Source organism: Anopheles arabiensis, chromosome 3 (genome assembly GCF_016920715.1).
Source record: "Anopheles arabiensis isolate DONGOLA chromosome 3, AaraD3, whole genome shotgun sequence".
Classification (NCBI taxonomy): Eukaryota; Metazoa; Arthropoda; class Insecta; order Diptera; family Culicidae; genus Anopheles; species Anopheles arabiensis.
The window spans coordinates 9,490,528-9,511,798 of record NC_053518.1 but is presented as its reverse complement, the minus strand read 5'-3'; the positions used below and the strand labels follow the sequence as shown (position 1 = coordinate 9,511,798).

General features: G+C 47.3%; 1 protein-coding gene and 1 non-coding gene across 4 annotated transcripts in view; one reads left to right on the top strand and one right to left on the bottom strand.

Annotated features, from left to right (window-relative positions):
- The window catches only part of LOC120902811 (follicle-stimulating hormone receptor), a 98,631-nt gene that overhangs the window by 59,382 nt on the left and 17,978 nt on the right, over positions 1 to 21,271 (bottom strand). For all 3 annotated transcript variants that reach the window (XM_040311824.1, XM_040311822.1, XM_040311823.1), the window contains exon 3: positions 4,404 to 5,196. In XM_040311824.1, coding sequence (XP_040167758.1) covers positions 4,404 to 4,783 — 380 coding nt within the window. In that variant the 5' untranslated portion in view covers positions 4,784 to 5,196. The remainder of the gene's footprint in view (positions 1 to 4,403; positions 5,197 to 21,271) is intronic.
- Positions 7,258 to 7,329, top strand: Trnag-ucc. The gene has a single exon. It is a non-coding gene; the product is annotated as a tRNA-Gly (tRNA).

Genomic DNA, 21,271 nt, shown 5'->3' with positions numbered 1-21,271 from the left:
CCAACACCAAGCATACGGAATTAAAAAGTCAGCGTAAAGTAAAACGCACAATTACGGTTATGCTGCGCCACTGCGCTGTTGCTGCTGCTAATGTGCGTACTGGCGAGGATCTCTTTTACTAGCATGCTTGGTGTCCGTAATGCCGACAGTGGGAAAGAGACAGAGCAACCGATGCAATCGTGCCCATTTCTGGCTCAGTGGGTGTGTGTTCGTTTATTTTTCATGCTGCCAATTGCTGCCACCCCAATCTGGACATCTGCGGACAGAGCCAATCGCCCAGCAACCGACCGATCGAATCGGAATCGACAGCTTGGCATCCAGCAATTGCGAGCGCATAAAACAGTGGGCGCGGGTACAGGGCTCAGGGATGTAAAAGTAAAAGCCAATCTAAGCACAAAAAGCTGGCACCGGCAGTTTAAGTTGTGTCGCTTTTTTTATGCTGCACTGGTTTGCAGATCTCCTTTCCCATTAAACTCATCATCATGGTGAGGTCGAGATGCGTATGGTACGATTTATCTTGCGCAATCAAACTTTGTGCCCATTTCTAGCATTTTGATCGAGCTGTGTGTGTATGTTTTTTTTTGTGCTGTGTCAGTTTATTTCCACTTATTTCCACTCCATATGTGAGCTGGGTTTTCCACTTTTTTATACTTTCCGCTCCCTCGGTGGAAAGCGGTGGCGCGAGGAAGCAAATGCACAACAAAAAATGATACCGTATCAATCGGTTGCCAAAGCGCAAAGCAATTCGAATTCATTTGCTTTTCAAATAAATCGTCACCACATTCCATTCCACACACACACGACCTAACGACCGGGGGCTGGCAGTATCCATTTTGTATCCAATTCGCACACACTGCATACTCATGGTCGGGACAGCAGACCTGCCGTGGAATGCTCCACTAGAATGTCTTGTGTAATGAATTTTCCACGAACGGGGGGCGTGTGTTTGACGACTGCCCTCTCCTCCTGCTTGCCTGGGCGGCAAACGCTATATGATTAGCACAAACGGAAGCCCTTATTTGTTGTGCCGTTTTGTGCGGCATTTGATGAATTGTTTGTTCTGCAAGCCACAGCAAATTGTGCTAAGGAATATAAAGAGACTGAGCAGGAGAACGGAGCAAAAAAAACACAGTCCGTTTGAGGCGCAGATAAATAAAGCTATCTGCGAATCATCACCAACCTGCGAGTACGTGTGGGAAACGGCGTGTTTTTGCTTGCGCGGCGGATGCTTGATTTATTGAGCCGCGTACAGGGGGTAGAGTCGATTTTACCGGTAGAGTTCGACTTGTGGCAGACCGTGGCGCGTACCTTTGGAAGGCACCAATAGCACACCAAGCCATTGGAGGTGTCTGGTGTCTATCAATCATTTTTGCAAACATATCAACACTACACCTTGCCCCGTTTCGAAGATGCCACCCAATAGCGTGGTAGGACACTGGCGGCTTAAGTCACGGTGTTGATTCTTGCGGGCGGGCGTTCGGAGTTAAGCTGGAAATTACCTCCAATAAAATACGAGAAGAGCAGTCATCGGTGTTTTGATGGAGGTGAATAGAATCCGACGATTCGGGACGCTTCGGGATTTGTTTGTCGAGTGTCAGCAGCATGTTGAATGTTGTCAAACCCCATAATAAGCAACGCTCCTGCCCGGCCCGCGTCCAAGACGGATGGCGTAAAGTGGCCCAGCAAAGGGACGGCAAGGTTTATTTATACACGCTGGATAAATTGGAACGTGTTGGATTTCTATTGCGAAAGATTATTGTATGTAAATCACAGCCATATGCCACACACAGTGGCCCCTTGCTCCATGGTACAAATCATTCACAGGAGCAATGTAAAAAACGACGGTACCTGCGCGCCTTAGGACGCACGCGATTGTGAGCTAAATATTTAAAACATTTTACCATAAATTTAAGCGATCCACCATCTGCCTCCCAGCCGCCAACTTGTTCGACCTGCCAAATTGTGAACGGATTTATGGCGTACAAAAGCGCTGAAAAGCTAAAGCCCATAATGGGAGATAATTGGCCGCGTTGCTGCCGGGGGTAGCGCTGCCGTGGCTTCTGCTGCGGCACAATATAATTAACATCTCATATCAATCTATTCAAACCTCATTACTTCGCGCGCACGTTGCAGGCGGGACGTTTCTGGGACGTTTCTTCTGGGCCTGGGCGGGTTTTCCGTAGCGAAACATAAGAGAGAGAAAAAAAAACCCACCAGCAAGAAACGATCCCTCTATTGCTCTTCGCTGACATACATATTTCTTTGGACGCCCGTTTTTCACCCCCCTGCGCCAACTCGAACGGGCCGCCGGGTGTGTGTATGTGTGCGCTATTTATACGCCACACTCAGAACACACACCGGGGTGGATCGTTCTGCCGTCAATGAGCGGTACCGGTCTGGGCCGCTGTGGATGCGCCCAGCGTTTGGCAATCCGGTCACCAGTCCGTCAAATTAGACATTCTTGTCACAGCGGTAACCAAGCATGGCCGGCCTATTATTCCGCCCTGATGCGAACGCAAATTGTCTCACAAGCGGGAGGTGAAATCGGTAGTGCGGGCATCGTTTCGGCGCTGGGGATACGTCCTCGCTTCCCAACAAACGTGTCTGTGGATGATCCTGCGAGTTTTGCTAATCATGTTTATTTATTCGCTCACACACAGGCGCGCTCGTACGTTGAATGTGTTGATGATGGGTTTTGCGTCATATTTGTTTCAAAGCAACGGCTTAGGAAAAAATGGTCTCAAGTAACCGTCTTCGGGTGCTTCTTCGTTCGGCTCCGGGAAGGAGCAGATGGCATGGAGATGGATAGGAAAAATGCGCACAATGCGAAGAAAGAAAACAACATTGGACAACGGCAAAAACTGGGTTGCAGCACCATATGGAACATCTTAACGGTTGTCAGCTCTTAACTGAAAGGAAGTCACGTTTCTCCATTTGAGCAGAAAAAAGGGCAATTCCAGGCAGATGGGATACCTACTCTTCCATATGTATGCACAATCAGCACCAGCATGAATGATAATGATTAGTGCTTAATAATTCAAACCCGTTCAAAATGACAGAATAGAAATATGTGAACAGTTGATGTCTTTATGAGTTTTAAACACCAATTTTGAAAGTTCCGATCGATCAGCTGCTCAACACGCGCGTTTTGTGCGTGGAGATGAGGTGGCGCGTCCCGTTTTGGCAGGCCAAGACAAACCTTTACGCGTGTTTGCGGGTGACTAAGCAAAAGTCAAACTCGTTTGCCGTTCAATTTGGTGTGGTAACCACTCCTAATACCACAAGACGCGGCCGTTCATGCCACCCACCAGCCGCCATTCCGCCATCAAGAACATCAGATCCAGGCGCCACGGTAAGCCGTTAAATTGTCTCTCGTTTGGCACTCGTTTTTAAAAATAGATACCCCCCATTCGGGAACACAGACGCGACATGGGGGACAGAGCAAAGCGACAAACGTCTTTTGGATGAGGCAGAGATGAGAAAGAGACGAAGCGTGGAGGAAAATTATGAAAAATGAGTTCGTTGCATTGTTGTTTCGTGCAAGCAAACGACAAGCACATACACACACACACACACACACACACACACACACACACACACACACACACACACACACACACACACACACACACACACACACACACACACACACACACACACACACACACACACACCATAGTGGCGACGAATAGTAACGTTTTGGGCCACATGGAGGGCCACTGCAGAACGAAGACGTGAAAAGAGAAGACGATAGAGAAGCAAAAAACGACCCAAACGAATCCAATGTATTCACCAAACGGCAACAACGGCGTGCCGGTGTGAATCAACCCGTCGTTTGGTGCATTAGCTCAGTCGTCGACGGTGTAATGTTACATGCCGCAACGGACGCCGAGTGCCAGGTGACATGGCATCACCGTACGCCCGTTAATCGCGCGCGTCTGAGACGTTAGCACCGTGATGGCGTGATTTTTCAACCAGGTGAAAGACTCCAATCTGGTTGTACACAGGGAACACAGTCTATTACCGGGCAACCACATTCCAAAAACACATTTTTGGTCGTCCAAAAAAAGGCAGATAAAGACACGACAACCGGGACAATGTAATTACGAAAGAAGACGGATTGATCTGACCGAGTTTCGAAGGTCACCCCAGAAGCATCTCCATCCGGAGCAGCTCCGCAATCTCTGGAAGTGTGGCATGTCAAGTCAGCATTGACAGGCGGAGAGGAACCTCTGGAGTTTACACTTTATCTTTAAATCTTAGTCTCTGATGCGTGATGAACTCTCCCTCCCGAGGCAAGACGTCCCAACTCTCAGACCGAACGAAACTAGCTCTACGCACGCAATTGATAATTGTTTGATAGTAGCAGCAGCAGTTGACGCCAGGGGCAGATAAATACTCACAGTTTGACGAGCTCGGTCGGCAGGTCGGCCGGCACGGCATCGAGCCCGATGCCGCGGCACACCAGCGTCACCTCCTCTTTGGTTCCCGTGCACTGGCACCCGCGGGAGACCCACGCCTTGCAGATCTCCTTCAGCGTCTTGCCGTAGATGCCGTACTGCTGCAGCGCCTTCTCGTACATCGCCTTGGCCTCCTTCTCCGGGTCCATCGACGGTATCAGCAGGCTCTCCTTTAGCATGATCTTCGTCTGGCCGGTCGTCTGGCCGGTCGGGGCGAGCCCGCACGCCCGGTGGCGACAGGTTTGAAACAGCAGCAGCACGAGCAGCACCAGCACCACGTGCCCCTTCACCACGGTTTGGTGGTTAATAATTCGTATCGCCATTGCCGGGACCGGGCACAGACACACTCAACACGGACACGACGGACACTCACACACAGGTACACAGGGGAACACACGGGTAAGGGATAGAAGGGAACCTGATGGTCACGGTGACCACATAAGCGTGCTGGCGCCGAAAACTACACTATTCGGAGGTACCTTTCTCGCGTGTGTGTCGTGTAGTGCACACTCACTTTCACTTCGATGCAACATTAGCACACACTGATGCACGCACTGGCACTGGTTGACGATCCTTCACGCACAGGACCCGAAGTTCCGGCAGCATCTTCCCAGCAACTTTCTGTCAGCGTCTGGAGCACAGAAAATCCCTGAACTTGAAGGGCCCTCCTTGGAACCGTTCCCGGGGAAGAGACGTGCCGATTCCGTCGAATTAGCAGGTTTGTCGTTAAAATAATCTGTAATTAAGAAAAGCAGAGGAAAAAAGAAACAGGATGAGTGTGTGCGTGTGACACACCGAAAGGCGGCATGGACGTTTGTTTGATTTTTTTTGGGGTGAAGAAAGCCCCCCTATGAATTATGTCTCTCCATCAAAGTGAGGGCAAATTGCAGTAAAACGATTCGTAATTACGCTTAATTCACGTGCGTCATGGAGTTGCTTCTGAATCGGGTTTTTGAGTTTTGTACTCAAAAAAAGGGCGAGAAGAAGAAGAGTACCTCGTGAAATCGACTCCACACACGCCAACCCCTACCAGCGGGCAACAAACAAAACGTCAGAACAGCAGCAGCAGTTCGCGTAAGGTCGCCGACAAGCTGAACGAACGCGCAAAGGAAGGCATTAAAAGGATGGTGCCAAGCGACACAACAACGACCACCACCACCATTGAAGCCGAGCGTCCATTTCTGGCTAAACAGGCGGACAATCTCTTCAACGGCGCGGCACGGATTGTAATGGCAGTGTCTCGTGTGAGCGCTAGAGCTCGTGTTGCGCGCACCACCAACACTCGATGGTGTCTCACTACAGGGGCCAACCGTGAGTGAGATGCACGAGCGAGTGAGACCTTACAATTGCGTAAGGTGAGCTCGCACGCTCGAACCGCACAGAAAGGGACGGCACCCTTCGCGGACCAGTTCCAGTTCAAGGTGAGCAGCGCTTGATTCATGTTTTTATTAATCGATCATTATTATTGACCTTTCTTTTGTTTACATTTTTGGTCACCCGTCGACGTCCGTGTGTGTGACCAGGGCGCCAGGTTTGTCGGAGGGCCCGGGGGAAACACTGCAGAAATTCTGCAACGAGCCTTAGAGTTTGTTCTTATCGCTAGCTAAGCTCCCCGAAACATCTGGATACTTCAAGATCAATCAAAATACAGTAGTTGTCTTCAACGGTTGTTACGTCATATTGTGTAACAGCAGCAACAGTACCTGTGTCTTCAAGAACGTGTCTAACGTCAGCAAACTTTGACCGTGAAACCCGCGCACAAGAGATCTACACCAAATCGATCAAGATCAAGCGCCCGTTTGGAGTGCCTTCACTTCTGCGCACCCGTACCCGTAAGTCGATTAGCAGTTGAACGAACACCGTACATGTGATCGGAGGACTCTCATCGAGGGTTTTTTTTCGGGGGGGCTACCCTAAACCCCAACCGTGTATACCAGGGTCGCCGTATCTGTCATTCGCGTACAGCTCACGAAGCTCCGGTGCTCACAAAACAGACAACCAGCTGAATTGGCAAAGACACACTCAACATGGTTGCGCCGTTGGGAAGCTTGCAATCGCGAAGGTTGATCCAAACGTGCTGCAAGTTTTACGCAAAACCGATCGCGGTACGTTCACACAATTAATGGCGGGCTAATGACGGGCATATGTGTGCGTGTGTGTCTGTATGATGCGTTTGTTTTGCCTTCCTTCTCATCAATTTGCATGCCGAATGCCTTCGCCGGTGTACGAATTGTCACAATCAGACAAAACCGCGCATACATTTCCCGCTGGCAAACAAACACACGCACGGGGTGGTGCGGTAATGTTCCCTAATTAAAAGGTATTCTTTACCACGACGACAAGACGGGGCCTCCACTGTAGGCCCGGGAGCATTTCTTTAATTACTGTTGTTTACATTTACGATGGGCCGCGGCACCGTGGTCACTTTCACAGCTACCGAACCGAACGGCGAACGGCAACAGGGGAAGCAGCAGCGGGTCAGCCCCAGCAACATACTGTTGCTAATTAGCTGCTAGGCTGGAGAGGGCATTGAGTGGCAGCAAGATGAGAAAGAAAAGGAAACATAAATATGTTTCCGGCTGTGGTTGATTATATGGGCTGTTTTGTTCGAGTAACGCGTGGAATAAAAGTGGTTTGTAGGATTGATTTGTATAATAAAGCATGTATTTTAATTAATCATGGCTCAAATGAACGATTAGACCTTGCAAAACGGAACCAGTTGTCAGTAGAAAGATGAATCGACGCAAAAATTAGACCAAATTGATCAAACGATCAAGTAATGCCCCTCTCTCAGCAAGCGTCGGTGGTGTAATGGTCAGCATAGTTGCCTTCCAAGCAGTTGATCCGGGTTCGATTCCCGGCCGACGCAGCGATCTTTTTTTATTAACCAAAAAGAAATGATCACCGCACCTGACCACAATTAGCTAACAGCCAAAACACTCACGACGGGGAGGCAGCTAACACAGTTTGATACATTTGGCACCCTCTCGGGAGACACGATATCGTGTCAACATCGACACGTGCATGTAACACTCCAACGTCATCACCAAACCACGTCACGCGCGTCCGTCCAGCGCACACTTAAACACAAACAGACGGGGGCTTAAATTACTTTTTAAACGAACCATTAACCCGCACGATGAACCCTGACGTGTACCACCATTAGCGAAACTGACACCCCCTATTCCTTCCTCCCCTCTGGTGGCTCCAAAAAGGGAAAGGGAACGTGTGTTGTAGTAGCCGCCAACTGCCAACCGTTTCGACCGTCGCTTGTGTTTTACGCGCACCCGTCAAAATATATGCATCTCGTTCGATGATGCGCTCCCGGAAGCGCTACGACCATTAAACGCTAATTCGAACTGACTGGTTGACCGAATTTTACCTCATCCTTTGCTCCCCTCTAACTGTGCGATCTTTTCCAATCAATTCTCACCCACCGTGGACGACTAAGCTGACGAAGGGTCCTGACTTTCCACACTCGCTCTACCGCTCTGTGGTTGGCTTTTGGCTTTTTTTTTGCTTCTTGCTCTGCGTTTGCCACGACCATCCAACACACTACCGACACCTAGCGATCGCGCGCGCGCTGGCTGTGACGGCGAGTGACATACCAATTAATCTTCCTGCCACTAAAATGTCAGCGACCGGTGCGCGCGCCCGCGTTGCACAATTTCTCCACGCCGTCCCGTCATCGTAATTAACTTTTGTCATTCATCAAAACTTTTCCCAGGTAAAACATGACTTCCGACTGTGAGGAGGGGGTGGCGATTGGGAGGCGGTCCCAAGACTTGTGGTGGTGACAATTGCGCGAAGGTCAGCAGCGGGACTGTGGTTGGGTGTCTGGGACTAATTTTCGAATGGGTGGGTCGTTTTTCTTAATCTTTCGGGGGTTTGGCATGCACCGTGGAAGTTAGGGTGCTAAACTAATGATGCTGGTAAGCTAGTATTGTGTCCCCGTCGTATCTGTCAAGTCGCATCAAATCATCAAGAATTGAAATGAGACAAAAAAAGATGGAAAACTAAATTAAATTATTTCTTCACGTTTCAAATGGTTTAAAATCATATAAAATTATAAACAAATCTCTTCAGTCACAGCACACAATAGAGACATCATTCTGAACCCCTATTCACTGTGGATTAATTTCATATTTATCATCCACCACTGTTTTATGCGCCACGGCGACAGACAAAACACCCACCAACGCTCCACACAAAGCGGGATAACAATATGCAAAATCAAAACCAAACACCACCGAAAAAGCAACACACACACACACACAGACAGAAATATAAAACACACTCTACCGAAAAGTCCAAACAGCCCCACTGGCGACACTGTTCCTATTTACCGGATATCGGCTACGTCCTTGGCTACATTCTTCGGCACCTTCTGACGTCAGACGCCGCAACCCAAAGTGGGACTGTTTTACAGGGAAACTCGACCATCGGTGCGTCCAGTGGCCTGGCGCGTACCAGCAACACCAGCTACAACCATTAGACTGTGTGCTGGTATCGCGTTTGCGACTCTTTTCCACTCCCCTTCGTAACATGCACACACAGCGCCATTTCCACCGTCGGGCGCTTGTGGCACGGTTCATTAACATTTGCGCATAAACATTTTTCCTCCATTTTTTTCCCACACCATCTCTCACACCCACCCACACACACTATCATTCGGTTCGATATCAAAAAGTGACCTGATTTCGTGAAGCCTCCTCCCTCCTCCCCGTCCCGTCCGCTCCAGGCTCCAGGCTGTGGCGCGCGGCATGTGATGCTTCTCTGCTTCGCCTGCGTTTTTAGATGACTTTTGACCGCACGCGTGCGATTGGGAGTTTTCCTGCTCGCTTCTGCAGCGTTGGGTTTTCCCCCATCCGCATAGGTAAAAGATTTGAAACCATTAGAAAAGAAGCGTTCCATTCGCTGTGTTACCGGGACTACCCTTCAGATTGTTGTTTTTGTTGTTGAAAAATGAAGCTACTGCCCCGCTCTGCCCGTGCGACATGTACTTTTCCTACGCTGCCCCACTGTATGTTTATTAATACATTTCCAACTGCTTCATCGCATAACGAATCCAAACGATTGGCGGCACGCATAAGCTACATCATATAGATTCTTTCTTTCTGCGTCGTGGCCCGGTTGAGTGTTTGTTTTGCGTTTTCGACCCCCACCGACGGAGCAAGCCGCCAAGCATTCGTCATTCCGGAAGCGGGCAGTTTAGAAGGGAAGTTTCGCAACGTTACAACATGCGTGATAGTTTGTCTTAGTCTTAGTTTTGTTTTTTTGCGTATTACTCTTTCTTGAATGCTCTTTTTCTGTTGATACACCAACGAGCATAGAGTAAATAGTATCATTTCCCACGTGATTTAGAGCAGCACATTATGCCGTAATACACTTCCGATAGCCACAACTCTCAGCATAAGGTTGTGTGAACCTCACTAACAACAACAAAAAACACCATAATAATATGCACACACACAAACTTCCGATCGTGGTACGACCACCACCACCGGAAGGGTTTCAAGATCAGATTAAGCCTTTTTCTGCTCAATTTACATTTTACACAGAAAGAAAGAGAGAGAGCGAGAGAGAGAGAAAGAAGCGCGCAAAGCACCCCTAAAACGGGGCTCGTTCCGTTAGATTAGCCGTGGGGCTTTGGGAAAGCTATCGGGGACCGAATTAACATAACTAGGTCCCATCCTGAGGCGCCCCAAAGGTTCGTGCATTATGCGATGTTTCCTGTAGCGAAGAAACTACACCCTTTGAGAAAAAATAAGAGCTTCGATCGCTCACTTCCGTTCGGTCACGTAATTTGGTGCCGGAGTTTTTGTCGTCGCACCTGCGGCTGTTTGGGGGCCACCTTTTGGCGTGGCGAGGAAGCTAGACGCTATCGCAAAAGGAAAACCTCATTCTTTGCGCCTCGCGCCTGATAATGGAGCGTTAAATATTTTATCGCCGGTGACATTTACGATTCATGGACTAGCGGGGGGGCCAATTTCGTTTTTTTGTTTGTTGATTGCTTCTGTGCGGTAGCCCTGATTTTGAAATGTTAAAAGAGCATAGGTAGGGTAGGTCAGGGAAGGCAAGATAATCAATGAAATGAATGTGTTTTGTGTAAGGTGTTTCATTAAGAAACGCAATCAAACACTGAAAAGTAGAAAATTTATGTGGGTCTTCGCTTGAAAAGACTGGTCAGAAGTTATGGTTTGAGATAAAGCATTACATTATGTCTTTGCTTGTTGCGTTTTAGAGTAGGAAGGTATTTGAAGATGAAGTACTCTCTCCAATTTCACATATTAATTCAAACTTCTCATACGAAGATCCTCTAAAGAGCCCTTTGAAATCATCCAATCTCAATCAACTAATGCGGAGAATTCCACTCCATCGTTTCTGTTGGTCAACCACAAGTTTCAAGCAGACTATCTCAACAAAGTCCAATCTCCAATCCTTAATCCAATTGCATCCGTTTTGCTTGAGCTTATTTCACTTGCCGAATCAACTAACCTCGCACAGAACCTCCGCTCCACGAGTAGAGATCATCGGTATGAAAGCCTATTTCCACCGGCACCGACGGAAAGCCAAACCGACCACTAGCCATGGTTTTGGTTATGGTTTCGGTTGTAATCCACAAAGTCCTTTCCCACAAACCGCCCCGGCCTGCTTCAGAAACGATACTAATTATCCAACATGCTCGCACACAGCACACAGCACTGTGGGACGGTGGGAAGGCATATCAAACCGGGCGAGCGCATCGTTTGCAATCACTTAACCACCACTCCACACCGCTCGAGTACAGCAGCATAATCCAGCCCAAAATCCACACGAAAGCTTTATTTTTCCTTTCGCATGCATGCAAGGTAAAGAGCTACACTTTCAACCATCTTTACTTTTTTATCCCAATCATCTGCCGGCACAATTTTCCCCGGTGGCGTGCCTGGTGGAGCTTTTTTTCGTTGTTGTTGCTTCAACTTCAATCAAGAAAGAAAGCAAAACGATAGTGTGCTGTAATGTTGGCTTATTTTTTGCCTCTTCACCGCCATACATATGATGTACTGCGGTTATGCTCTCATCACGAACGCGCGGTTTTTTCCCCTATTCTCACCCTCTCACACACACGCTTCATTACAGACATGAGCAAGCGTTTCGGGGACGGTGTGCACGGTGCGCTTCTTAACGAGCGTAAAATTTTGCATAATTTTAACCCATTTCAAGCGGCAGCGAGTGGAAAAGCTCACGCCACCAACCGTACCACGCCACCATTGCTGACAAAACGCATGGCATCATGCAGCGATTGCATTCCCGCAAAACATGCCCCGGTGGTGAGCGTGATTAGGCTTTCACGGGGCGAACAAGCCAACATGGCAAATTGTAAATGTCAAAACGCCACCAAGAAGGGGGAAACGGGAACGAAGCGTGTGCGGTGTGCGTGCTTGTTTTGACTTTTTGAACCTTTGAAGCTGTGCAGCGGCGGCTCGTTCGATCGTTCGGTCTATGGTCCAAGGGGGCTATGCTTTTGCGGGAATGTAGGCTCTCCCATCGAAGGGTGGCCGGCCGGTTGAAGGCTACCCAAAGAATGGTGACGCGCGGACAGCAATAATTGTCGTGCGTTGAAGTGGTTGATTTGTATTTTAGAATGTTACACTTTTGGTGATTGTATTTGTAGTTTGCAAAGGGGATGAAAAATGTGACATTTTCGAGTGAGATTGTGAGCGGAATATTGTTAAGGCTCTGCTGTTTGGAGCAGTGCATTTCATGTTCAGTTTGTAGCCTTGTGATCAAGGAGGTTGAATATGTAGCTACCATTCGATTGAAAGCTTTAAAACATTTTGCCTACTTAACACGGTGAACTTAAAGATTAACCAAAAAGAAAATGTACTCATTTAACGGGGTTAGCCTTATCTCAGCGCACAACCATTATCCGATTGCAATTTTAACCCTTACCCTTCTATAATTGCCTTCTGAGGTCTGATTGCGCACAAGGGTTTACCTCCCGAACAAAATAGAAACATCTTAACGACTTAACAAAATCTTGGCGAATCACACCATAACTTACACCGCCGCTCAGTACAATTATCTGCCGGTTGGGTTGCGACAAAGGGAGCACACCCAAATCTCACCGTCAAAAGGATCTGATTCAATTTACGGTCGTTTGCGGTCGCCAGTCCGCACCAGTTTGTGCATCACCCAAACACAAAAGCAAAGAAAAAAAACCTTTCCTATTTGATCGAAACCCAAGCGTGAAGCAAGATGTTGTGATGCAATGTTTCAGAAGAAGTTGACCAACACTTTGGCTTTTACGATCGTCCGCAACCATTCTCGTTGTCCTTGCTACTTTCTTCTTATCTGTCTCCTTTTCTAGTCCTTTTTTTTCTTTATCAGTTGACCTTTTCTCATGGTGCGTCGATTATCGGCAAACTAACGATAGATTATGTGTCACCCGTGTTGCACGTTTCGGCAACACTGAAGGTCCTCGTGAATCGTTGACCATCACAAATTACACGCTTTTTCCAACACCTCCCATGCTCCTCCCACGCTCCTCCCATCCACAAAAACCGCAACCGAAATCGATCGCAAACCCCAAACGACATGTGTGGATTGCCGAAACGAAGCCAACGAAGAGCCAACAAAAAAACCAAACCTTCGTTAGGGCAAAGTGACATTTACGCTGACAGTGATTTGAACGGCTCTCTCGTACGGACGATGCCCAGCTGACAGCTGATTGATTTGTTTCTAGATAGTTGTCTGGTACGGTAGGCGTGCCCTACACCCCACAGCACCCTTCCCATTCATCGTCATCAGCTTGGCTGTGCTGAATGCATACAGTTTTCGTTCTAAGCTGTGCTGTTCGCATCCTTGCAGCGTCGCCCTGCTGCTGTTGCTGTGTCGTCACGTCATTTTGGCATCGTTTTCGATGGGACGGACCGCAGACAAACGATGACGAAAAATGGTCAAACTTGTCATCGATCTCGTCGGGGGTTTTTTGTTTCGTAGAATGGATCTTATGCCCTTCCTAACTTCCCTCTTCCCAGTTGTCTTAAGCGTGGATGGAATTTCCATTTTCACATGCACCGCCACAGTCGTTTCGTGCAAACCCGCTTGGGAAATCCTGTCACACCACTAGCCGGTGTGTGTGTGTGTGTGTGTGTGTGTGTGTGTGTGTGTGTGTGTGCTCGCTGAAAAAAGAACTGAAAACCAAACTCGATTCCAAAAATAAGTGGCACAATTTATGACATACAAAGTGAGGAATATTTTACCACCCGGCGGAAATGTGCGTGATACGAAATGTCAACCTCTCCCCGGTTGGTGAAACACACGCGGTTTCCCGTTGTTTGGGGGTTGCTGTTTTATCTTCTTTTCAATGTTTCTGCAAAAGATATAAATCATTCTTGAAATAAAGCCAGCTTAGAAAGGAATAAATTTGATATTTCATGTGAAAATGAAAGTTAAACAAAATAAATTGGCAGGCTCAAAGGAACAATAAATTTGTTTACAGAACTATAAATCTAAAAACGCTGCATTAAATTTAAGATAATTAACTTTTTTTCACAGTCATTCTAATCATACACACACACACACACATACGTATGGCATCCAGTGTAGAGGCGTCAAAAGCCATTTTCTAACCCTCTTCGGTAGGACGGTTTCCAGCCAAAACAACATACAACACGCGTCTAATGAACTCGCTCGACAAACGTTTTTTCGATGTGCGACATGCGAAAAAACGCGACGCCAACCCCTCCGACTGTTACCGTGCGTAAAAATAAATTTTGCCACCAATTTTTCGCCGGTACTAATTAATAATTCCGCACCGTCTGAGAGCAGCTTGCGTGCGAGCCTGCGTGTGCGAACGGACCCGCGTACGCATAAAACGGTACCGCGGCGATGGGTGTGTGTGTTTTTTGCGAACTATTAACCGAACTGAGCCGTGAGAAGGTGTTACATCCGGTGTGGGGAAGGAGAAGGAGATGGTAGGCGGACGGACGGAAACGACAACATTTTTCCACCCTGCTAAACAGGGACCGTTGGATTACAGATCGGGTCTTTGGTCAAGCCGAACGAGGCTGGGAGGTTTCTGCGATCGCGCGGTGGTGAGATTGCTGGCGGAGACTGTGTATTTGTTGCAGTGACACATTTGCTAACATATCGGTCGGTAAGGATTTGTGTGTAGCGGCTTTCCTTCCCTCGGCTAAGGGAGAAGAGCAAAACAGAAACAACAATACTAAACACATCGGCCAACTAGGTTTAGTGTCTAGGTTTTACAGCTAATCCTTTTCGCGCGTGTGTTGTACGACAAATGTGCGTACAATGTCTTCGCACCGGTACAAACTGACAACATAAATCTTGTGGAAACCGGATCCTGATTGGGACTCTTTGCTTTTGTCGAAAGGGAATGTGAATAGTGAAAGGAAATTCTTGAGATCATTAGTAGAGATCATTTGTGTATGTTACGACGTTTTTTTGCTGTGGAGGGCATGATCATCCGTGTAGAAGATTTCAACGATTCGGCTAAGCTTTGTCTCAGAATTGGTTTCTAAAAGATATCTGTAATTTACGAATACCTGAGTTAAGCTATTTGGAATTGATACCAAATTATCATAAATCATGGTTTAAGTACAATTGTAGAACCGTTCAAATGAGCTAGCAGAATTTAAGCTATTCTTCAATTTTCAAATCAAATGCCAAATCATCAATACTACTCGTCTTGGATGGTTTCTATCGATTCACAAACTGAGATGAACAATCTCAAAAAGTTGAATCTGATAGATGTATACAGTTGTAAACTAATAATCCTGAACTTTAAAGGTCCTTCAGCGATATCTTCAAGCGTTATCTTGGCATCGATATCTCCTATTTAATTTAAAAAGACCACAGCAAATGGACCAATAATGTCGTAATGATTCATAAAAAAAGAAATCAGCAGTTCAATATTTTCTAATGCACCAACATCTCTGATCGACATCCTTTATCTCTAATTAGCGAATTAAACCTCAAAGCATATAGCATTACGATAAGGCGGCAAGTTTTTTAAGGTTTACTGCCGAAAAGCCCATATCGAAGACTCCCATTCCCGTTCTCAAACAGCTTTCAAAATTCCACCAAACCACACAACCACAAAGGACCGCATCACAAAAGAAGTACAGCACACCTTTCGCTATAATGCTATAATTCAAACTAAACTGCTCCATAAACCGCAAACACCAACAGCAAAAAAAGGAAACTTTGAGTGCGTTCCTGAAATGATCGTGTTTACAAATAGATTTTTACGACCGCATTAAACAAGTTCTGCCAGTTCGGTGGTTGTTAATGTCGAATACTGCTGTTTTTTTTAGTTCCTCTCAGCTTGATCACTCTAACAAAACCCCATTTTCAAGCAAATCGCCAATGGCGTCCCCGTGGTCAGTCGCCACTGCAACAAAGTCACGTTTGGGATAGGGGATGTCTTTATGCTTGTTATTTTTGGTTGTTTGATACACATATGAGCGCTTTTTTTCTCAGTGTTTTGAGTTGTTGTTGCCAATCTCCCCCTTTCATTCCTCTCCACGCCACGGGAGGGAGGCACATTTGGCACAACGTGTGGATTGGTATTTGATACCGGCAAAGGCGGGTGTGGAGTAGGGGCAACAGCGAATCGTAACCAGAACTGCCGCGTGATTGCCCCAGGCCATCGTAACGTAATGGTTCGACTCATGATTCGGCATGTGCGTGTCTCCTCTGCCCTTTCCCCGCGTGCCCTTGCACTACGCTGATACGCTTTCGACCGATCCAGATTTGAGTGGATTTCACGGCATTTGGTCACACCAGCAGCATGCACACACAGCTACAAACAAAGATCTGTGTACATTTGGCAACCAGGATTAGATGTCAATTTGCATCGGACAACTACTGCCATCGGGGCGGTATGTGGAGTGGAGTGTCGCGTGTGGCGGGAGGCAAAGAAGCAAACTTAAAATGAAATTCCATTCCGAGCGGATTTAGGTCACTGCTCCAAAAGGAGGGTGCAAAGGTACACTGGCGGAAGCCTGAAGCGGAGTGACGCGAGAGCCTGGACGTATACGCACTAATTAAACCGCGGAACTATTTCGTATCTCAACCCGGGAGGGCCAAAGCGAGCGGTACGGTAACACCATTAGCTATTTTGCTTGATTTCTGAAAGTATGTTTTAATGAAATGAAAATACCACCGCCATCGCCACCGGAATGTTCCGCATCGCAAAGTGAAATGGAAACCACCGGCATTATGCAGCGAGGCTTGGAGGTAGCGTTGGGCTCGAGTGGAGGTGGGTGTACCAGTTCAAGTGCAGCTATTTTTAAATTAATTTACAAAACCATGCAACTATGCCCACAGCCCAGTGGATCACAGTAAGTGGTTGCAGGCGGAATCGGCGTTTTGCACTACTCAACCTCGCCGATAAACCAACCACCGAAGGAATATCGCTTGTCAGAGGATAGGGATAAACCGAACCGAATGCAATATTAGCTCCCTTAAGCCCGCGGAGCGGTCTCGAACAGTTTCGCTTTAAGATATGATCCTTCTTGACGTACGTCCCAAGTTAAACTGTTCTGACTTCGTTGCCTTCATTGCTGTACCAGAATTAGAACAAAGTGTACACTCATCTCAAAAACCCCCACACACAACCGAACCGAGGAACGGGAACTTCATAAATCACTTCCAGCTACACAGCGCACGTCTTCAAAAGTGGCCACTTTCGGAGTAGCTCTGCAAGGATGAGCTCCTTGCTGCTGCTGCTGCTGCTGCCGTAGCGCTCTTGCACCGCAAAAACCATCAATCGTTCCAAAAAAGCAAACGAGCGAGCAGGGGGGATGGGAAAACATAAACACACACACACATACACCAGCGTGCTACGGTGCATCAGCTACTGCAGATCCTTGGCTGACTTCGGTCTGGTCGGTCTGCTCAGTCTATCGTGCCGCTGGCGAATTAATCAACCGGTCAATAAATCTTCCACCGAAGCGACGCGGTGCATCGTCTCTTGCAAGTCTGGTGCGTCGGACGTATCTCTCACGACTCTGTGTGAGTGCCACGAAACGTTGAGAAACGGTAGCGCCTCTCAGCCGTCAATCGTTCGCCAAAAACTCCAACGCTTCATAACGCTGGTACCTATCGCTCGGTGTTGCAATAAACGTTACCGATCAGCAGTTTGCGAAGCGAATGATGAACTCCAATGACAGCGCGCAAGGCGAGGAGAACATAAAAGGACACAAACGGTACGTGATGAGAAAAGGCTTTTTTACATCAACCTCTTTCTCTCTCCCTCTCTTTGAAGGACATGAATGTATGTACGAAACAATCACCTAAGCACTTGAAAGTTTTGCGCCTGGTAGAATTTAAATTTTTAATTCCAACCAGCACAAGCACACCGTTGCCGGTCGTTGTTTTGTTCATTGTCCTATGACGCAGCACTTGCCACACTCGGATCATTCAAAAGCGAGTCTGCTTCTGCCACATCGACAATCCACACAAAAAAAAAAACCTTCCCCAGGACACAGGGTTTTGTGGCAACGTGGCAAAGTTTACCAAACAATGCCTAGGCCACCTGTGAAAGTGTGAAGTGCGCGCCGGTACAGGATGATAGCCCGAACACACAAAAAATCTGCCCGAGTTTGGCGTAACGCTAAATCCACCTGAATGGAAGGAAAACCCCGTGCCACACCACACGGCTCGACAGGCCGTGGCCCGCGTGGATTCGCGTGAAAAGCGAGAATTCCGAGAGTCGCCCAACTTTGTCCTGGCGTGTATGTGTGAAAAGTGAACCAGTCGGCAAATGGCGAGTTCACGCCGCGAGGACTCTCGCCCTCCTCACCAGACATTCCAGACCAACCACAGCTACCGACGAACTTTAAGTTCAAATCTAATTTTCAGTCTACACTTTTTACGACCTCTCCGGTGTATGTCCTTGCCTTGCTATACCTCTCCAGCCTTCCCTCAGGGTCTCGTGAACGATTACGAGTTTTTACAACTGCACTCGGTAACATCATTTTTTTTTGTTTTTGGGTCGGTGCGGGCGTTCGGTGCTGGACAACACCAGCGTGCTGACGTCCTGCAGTCCAGAAAACCAATCCCGCTAGCTGCCGGAACGGAGCGGGCTCCCGGTGAAAACGCAACCGTGGGCTAACACAAACAATAAAGTTCACCACGACGGCGGGCAGGCGGGAACCTGGGTGGACCTTGTTTAATTGCCTTCATAAAGCCTAGCTCATGTGTGTCGCTGCTGTTGTGCAGGATGCTCCACACACTGGAGCTGGAGCTTCATCGTGTGTGCGGGCGGAATTGATGCACTTTAGTAAAACTGCACTTTTTCGACTGCATAAAAATGGGAAAGGAAAACAATGGGGAGGACAGAGAGAAAGAATTGGTACAAGGGAGGGAGTCTAAATTGATGGCGATTAGGGATGGGATTAATAGTGAAACAAAAATATCGGAAAAGCTTCCCCGTTTCGTTCGGGCAGAGAATTTAAAGCCACCATTAAAGCTCATCAATTGAGTGTGCAGATAAGTAAGGTTAGTGTACGTGAGGTTTCGCCATGAGGTTTTGCTCGTGGCTTAATGGTACTGCATTTGTTTTAGTTGACCTATTTGAGGGAGTTTTTGTTACTTTTGGACGAAAATTGGAGCTCAAGGCAAAAAGAGGATGCAAAAATCTTGTAATGACTATATAACTTGTAACGAATGTTAAACTACGAAAGCGTTCAACTAGCAACATTCCAACTCTCTTTTGCATTCAACGTAAAGACCAAACTTTTCCAATAACTACACATTATCCTATCTTGTACTTTCTTCCATTACGGTGACATTTATTTCTGGTAAATCCTCTTTTCCTACACTAGACGGTTCCCCAACGAGACGCAGACATTACTCCACTGACCTACCAAACACACAACAACAACAAAATCGACCTTCGTTACGCCAATATCTGCCTGCCCCGATCCGGTCCGGTCCTCCAAACAGCTTCCATTTCTTCCACGGCGCACACAGCGCACACAGTACACACAATCGAAGGAAATCATTTAGCATTAGTGTCACTATAAACATACGCTAACGATCCCTCGGCTCTGTGTCCTCTTTTTTCGCCCATGTGTTGTCGCCCTCGACCTCCCCCCTCCGCCAAGCGACAACACAAAACAACATTAGACGAGATATGGTTCGCTTTTGCGTGTCTTATTTGCCTTACCGCTGTGCGCAACTTACGTCTCTTGGTCGGAGAATTATCTGGCAGCCGCTGCGCCAACCAGCAGCCAGATCAATCGATCGAACTCCGTAGCATTAGGAATTTATTTACGACCAATCTGTTTCTCATATCGTAAAAATTTATACACCACGGGCACTGGGTTGCACCAGGCGATCGCGTCTCCGGGTTTGGCAGCAAACCAAACCGTGCCCCAGGAAACCCAATCCAGGCCTTTTATGGGATTTGCAAAGTGGTTCGTGGTGGCTCCGCGTGGTGTGACAACGGTGGACAACGGAGCAGAGCTCAACGATCGTCGTGTAGTGGATTCATAATAATGCCGAGCCGTGTTGGGTGGACTGGTTGACTGGCGTGAAGCGCAATACTGACCTCGAGAATCGATCGCTCCGGGGGTACTTTATCCAGCGATACATTACACAAAAGCACCGGCGACAGAGGCACATTGTAAAGCTCTCTGATTTTTACTACTTATGGATGGTGTTACCCATCGCAGCCCTATCTGTGTGTGTCTTTTTTTGCACCTTTGCTTTCTCATCTCATTTGGTATGATTTATCATTGTGCTCCCTTTGCTACCACACTGTACGAAACATACACACAGAAAAAAAACAATGATGCAACCCCGCGCGAACCAACGCGATGGTGAGAGAAACAAATGCAACAATGCTTTCGGAGGGTGTCCATGTGTTTCTTTCTTTTTTTGGTTTATGCGTCACCACCCCACATCACCCATCAACATCGACAGCTTTTAACGGATGTCGCATCTTTTATGCATTTTATCCGTCACAACTCGCTCCCTCCTCACACGCTTTCTTATCCCGTGGGACTTGACTCCACCAGCGCACAGACAGCCATTTCCACCCGTCCCGTCCAATGCTGCGAGTTGCAGTTGCGTTATAGCGTATCTCACACCCCTGTCGATGAGGACATTATTTTTGCACACTACAAAACGGGCAGACAAAGGAAAATGGTCGCTTTTGTATGCGGTAATTCACTTTTGATTTTCACCTTCAGCCTTTCAGCCGTCAAAGGAGCGAAAAGAGATTTAAAAAAAAAAAAGGGGACAACAAGACGGTCCTTAAAGACAGTCATAACAATGGTGCTGGTGATGTAATGCAGATGCATTGATGATTTACTTACACCGAGATTATCAGCTGTGCGGAAAGGGGAGTTATTGTGCGGTGTTCGATTAAATATAGCCCCCTTGAAGTGGGTAGTTCTTTAAGGAGGTGATCTTTCAAGGATAAGCCGTTAAACATTTCAATTATGCAATCGCAGTTGCGAATGACGCATACAACTGTCATGCAATGGCCATTCAAAAGGCTTTGAAGAAGTTGGTTTAAATCATACGTTTTGAATGTTTCTTTCATTGCTGTTTTATATTGAGTTTTGAAGCGGATTTTTCAACAAAATTGCTTATTAAAAATGCATCCATTGTCCAACTCACATCTTCAATCTTCAATCTGCAGATCAAGTCTCATGTTCCGGACAATCAACGCGCACACACAAGCAAAGTTCAATTGTACAATTCACTCCGAATCAAACGAAACGGAAAATCAACAGTCAACAGTGACGATGAAAAGCAGAAATTTCTACCATGAAACGTCAAACAAA